The sequence below is a fragment of the Sinocyclocheilus grahami genome, unplaced genomic scaffold, assembly GCF_001515645.1.
Source record: "Sinocyclocheilus grahami isolate Dianchi unplaced genomic scaffold, SAMN03320097.WGS_v1.1 scaffold817.1, whole genome shotgun sequence".
Lineage (NCBI taxonomy): Eukaryota > Metazoa > Chordata > Actinopteri > Cypriniformes > Cyprinidae > Sinocyclocheilus > Sinocyclocheilus grahami.
The window spans coordinates 757,076-761,299 of record NW_015505996.1 but is presented as its reverse complement, the minus strand read 5'-3'; the positions used below and the strand labels follow the sequence as shown (position 1 = coordinate 761,299).

The window sequence follows — 4,224 nt, the reverse complement described above, 5'->3', positions numbered from 1 at the left end:
TTCAGTATATACACAGGTATATCGATTTTTGGCAGTGCTGCAGACAGCTCTAATTCAGTGCCCATGTTTGCAGCATTATTTGATTGGCATGATTCCTTTAGTGAATCAGGTGCTGAAACAACACAGATAGTGTGTGCAAAATAAACAGTGCACATACAAACAGAGTGTAGTTTGCATATATTGGTTGCATTCCTGAATCTTGCGTCTTTGTGGTGAGCTTTTATTGAAATGTGTTTGAGTTGCAGACAAAATCATGACTCTGAGATGCTGAAAGGAGCAGTCACCTCACAGAGAGAGTTTCAGTTCCACTGCGATTGTCTGAAGCTATTTGAGGGACTGTCAGGCACATTTTTAGGAGTCGCCTACATGTGAGAAAGAAGGAAATCTGCTAGAGAACAATCAGCCAGTTTGGCAGCTTTCTGTGCCAGCTGTAAGAAGACAGACTCGGTTCTGCCGTTACTGCTGAAGTCGATTATGCACAAACCGAAAACAAACCTTGATTCCATTCTGGATCTGGTTTAGTTAAAGCGGGCATAACACACACAGATTCACCCAATCTCATGTTAGTCTTGAGTGCCTATAGAGTAGTACTGCATCCTTCATATCTCCAAAAAGTCTTTAGTTTTATCATATTTATAAAAGAAAAATGCAGCTTTACGATTCTCTCCGGAAAAAAGCCGGGCTCCTGGAGGCGTGCTGTGGGCGGAGCTAAAGAGTGATGAGCACTTGGGTGCCGAATGCCAACAAAACTTACCGTCTGCAGTTCTGAATCATGGGATCTTTTATCACTGGGACCGCTCCATCTTTCAGTATCAAACGATGTGCAAATCCAGCATGGAACTGGGCCTTGTTTATAAAACGTTCGTCAACAAACACACTTGTGAAACTCTGTTGCTGCTCCGGAAAAACAAACTGTATCCACTGTTTACATAACGCTGGGTTCTTTAGGAAGCTGAACAAAGTTATCTTTCCCTTACAACCAAAAACACACTTCTTTGGATTGGAGATATTCTTCCCGAGCAAGTTGCGTGCAGCGCTGCCGCCGAATGAAGCGCGTTGATGGGCACGATCTCGCTCTCACTCTGGTCGAAAAAAATCATCAAAATCTCTTCTACACACAGAGGCCAGGGGTTTGAGGGGGAAAAAAAGAACCAGATCAGGTAGGATGGGAGGTGTGAACTGAAAATACATTTGACGGAGTTCCCTTTCAGTCGGTCACTGTCGACGTCACGTCGGAGGACCGACGAATTGGGATCTCGCTTAGAGGGACCAATCTACTTCGAGTGTAAACTAAACGAGCCAATGCACATTGGCATGCGATTATTGCATTCAGCTGCTGCTGATCACAGCGTGAGTATAAGTAGGCAGCAGATGCAGCGCATATTCAGGTTTTCGCTGAGGAGCCGAGCCGGTGACCCGACCGCTCAGCGGTGGTACAGGAGCTGTGGCGACGGGACATCTCCGTTCCCTCCTTCAGGGAAAGAGGGTTACATACGTAACCGAGACGTTCCCTTTCAGTCGGTCACTCTCGACGTCACGTGGAAGGACCGACGAATTGGGGTCCCGCTAAGCGAGATCCCAATTCGTCGGTCCTCCGACGTGACGTCTCCGTTCCCTCCTTCAGGGAACGAGGGTTACATACGTAACCGAGACGTTTCTTATCCATTATAAGATGTAGGTGAACAGCCAGCTGGTCTCTAAATGTAGGCCGTTTGTATGTGCTAAAGTGCATTTTAGTGATCATGCAAATATATATGCAGTTGTGCCATCCACATTTTGCAGTGCAGAAATGTAGCCACGGTGCAGCATTGCTCAGATGGTTCCTCACGCTCACTGTAGCTTTAATTCTTTAACCATATTGTTCACTTTAAAAGCTTTTCCAATCCAGGCTCTTCTGCAGCATCTGTGTTTATGACTGCAGGTCATGAGTCTAGAACTGATGGCCATCTCAATGAAGAAACAACCAGAAAGCTCAGTTTTCCTGCTTTTCCCAGAGAACATCATATTTTTCGTAATAACACATATATAACATAATATATATATAATATATAACACATATATATTTAAAGTAATTCAGCAAGGATGCGTTAAATTGATCAAAAGTAACAGTTTATAATGTTACAAAAAATTTCTGTTTCTAATAAATGCTGTTCCTTTGAAATTTCTATTCATCTTTTTTTCCACAAAAGAATAAGCATATCGAGCAATGGTTTTTAACATTGATAATAAAAGTGTTCAGTGTTTCTTGAGCAGCAAATCAGCATATTAGAACGATTTCTGAAGGATCATGTGACACTGAAGACTGGAGTAATGATGCTAAAAATGCAGCTTTAATATCACAGGAATACATTACATTTTAAAAGATATTAAATGACTGTTTTGGTGAGCATAAGTGACTTGTTCTGGTGTCCTTGTCATGCTTTTTAACCAGCTTAACCCACAAAACTTCCTTTATAAACCAGTGTTGGTTGAATACTTCCACTAGTTTTGCTGGTCAACAGCAAGGCTATTGAATGGCACACAGGCAGTATAAACCAGCTCGAATCATGAATTCGTGTCGGTCTAACCTGGTCTTTTCAACAGGGTTATGATGAAGATGGTTTTTTAAAAGTTGCATGAAGTTTGTGAGACAACCAACAGACCCAAAACGGTCCTTTAATACCACAATCACAGTCCAGATGAAATCAATAAAGAGGCACATTTACAAGAACGGGAAACTAAAGGGTGTTAGTGTGCAGGACATACAATACTTTGCAAAGACTCAAGTGACTAAGCATTGCAGGAAATGCAGAACAGGTGTGCATGTAACCATGATCCTTAGTGTGCTGAATGGAACTTTTGATGATGGAACTGGGAATCCTGGTGAATTTTAAATTTGAATCAAATGTGTGCATTATATTACAGATTGAGCGGCGCCTTGAAAATGTGCGACTGGTCTCTCATAATGCGCACAAGAGGATGGTCATGTGCCTGCAGGGTAACGTGGGCTCAGATGCGGAGAAGAGACATGTAAGTAACAGCTGCTTTTACATTTCCAAATCCCTCCGTAGTACACATTTCTGAATAGTTTTTTTTCCTCTTAGAAAAAGCTTCCTCTCACAGCCCTTTCACAATCCATGCTGGATGGAGGAAGTCAGCTCGGAGACGAGTCCTTCATCGGGTGAGTTTATGAACTCTTTGACTCTTTGACAGACATGTATCCTCCAAAACCATCCCATAATCTGGTCCATCTGACCTATGATTCATACCCATTATGAGAGAAATTTTGTGTCAAACAGAGAGGTGCTTTCAGGAACTATTTCTGTGGTCTCATTAGCCATGTGACCAAACATATCTGAATCATCTGTTATGTCAGGCAGTAAGTGTATTTACAGACCTGACCTGTGAAAATATAGAGTGGAAGCATCATTGTTACCCAACAACATGTATTAGTCCAGTGAAATTCATAATAGAGTGATGTAACATATTAAATTATTATTGTTCATGATGGAAAATGGGACCTCATGCTGCTTGATGATAATTGGTTGAATGATTAGCAAGAGTACATTGTTTTTTGGATTATGCTAGTTGTGTTTGATGTTATTTTATGGAATATAATACAACCAAGATATTTATTACCCATGTTTTAATTTATACAGCATCTTGTTTGACCAAAAATAAAAATGCAATGTTTTGTTGTCAATTTATTTTAAACGACTGATCAAATGATTTAAAGTCTTATGAATTCATTAAAAAAGTAAAATAGTTGAGTTGCACACAAAATAGTTTATAAAATATTTTATTTATTTGAACTATATTTTTGCATTGTGAAATATTATTAAATCATAAACACAGCATGTGGGAAATTTAAATGGAAAACACAGAGTATATTTTGCATTGTGAAAACACAGAATCCAGAAAAAACAAACAAACATGGAAAACGTCTCGGTTACGTATGTAACCCTCGTTCCCTGAAGGAGGGAACGGAGACGTCACGTCGGAGGACCGACGAAATTGGGATCTCGCTTAGAGGGACCAATCTACTTCGAGTGTAAACTAAACGAGCCAATGCACATTGGCATGCGATTATTGCATCCAGCTGCTGCTGATCACAGCGTGAGTATAAGTAGGCAGCAGGTGCAGCGCATATTCAGGTTTTCGCTGGGGAGCCGAGCCGGTGATCAGGGTTACCTGGGAACCTTGGGCCGGGGCCTCAGGGTTACCTGGGAATCAGCCGGCCCGAAC

At 41.3% G+C, this 4,224-nt stretch overlaps 1 protein-coding gene across 1 annotated transcript in view; it reads left to right on the top strand.

Moving 5' to 3' along the window:
* LOC107562301 (rho GTPase-activating protein 17-like) overlaps nucleotides 1–3,164 on the top strand; it is a 16,886-nt gene extending 13,722 nt beyond the window's left edge. The window contains exons 3-4 of the mRNA XM_016246932.1: nucleotides 2,905–3,009; nucleotides 3,084–3,164. Coding sequence (XP_016102418.1) covers nucleotides 2,905–3,009; nucleotides 3,084–3,164 — 186 coding nt within the window. The remainder of the gene's footprint in view (nucleotides 1–2,904; nucleotides 3,010–3,083) is intronic.
* Nucleotides 3,165–4,224: the final 1,060 nt, after the last annotated feature.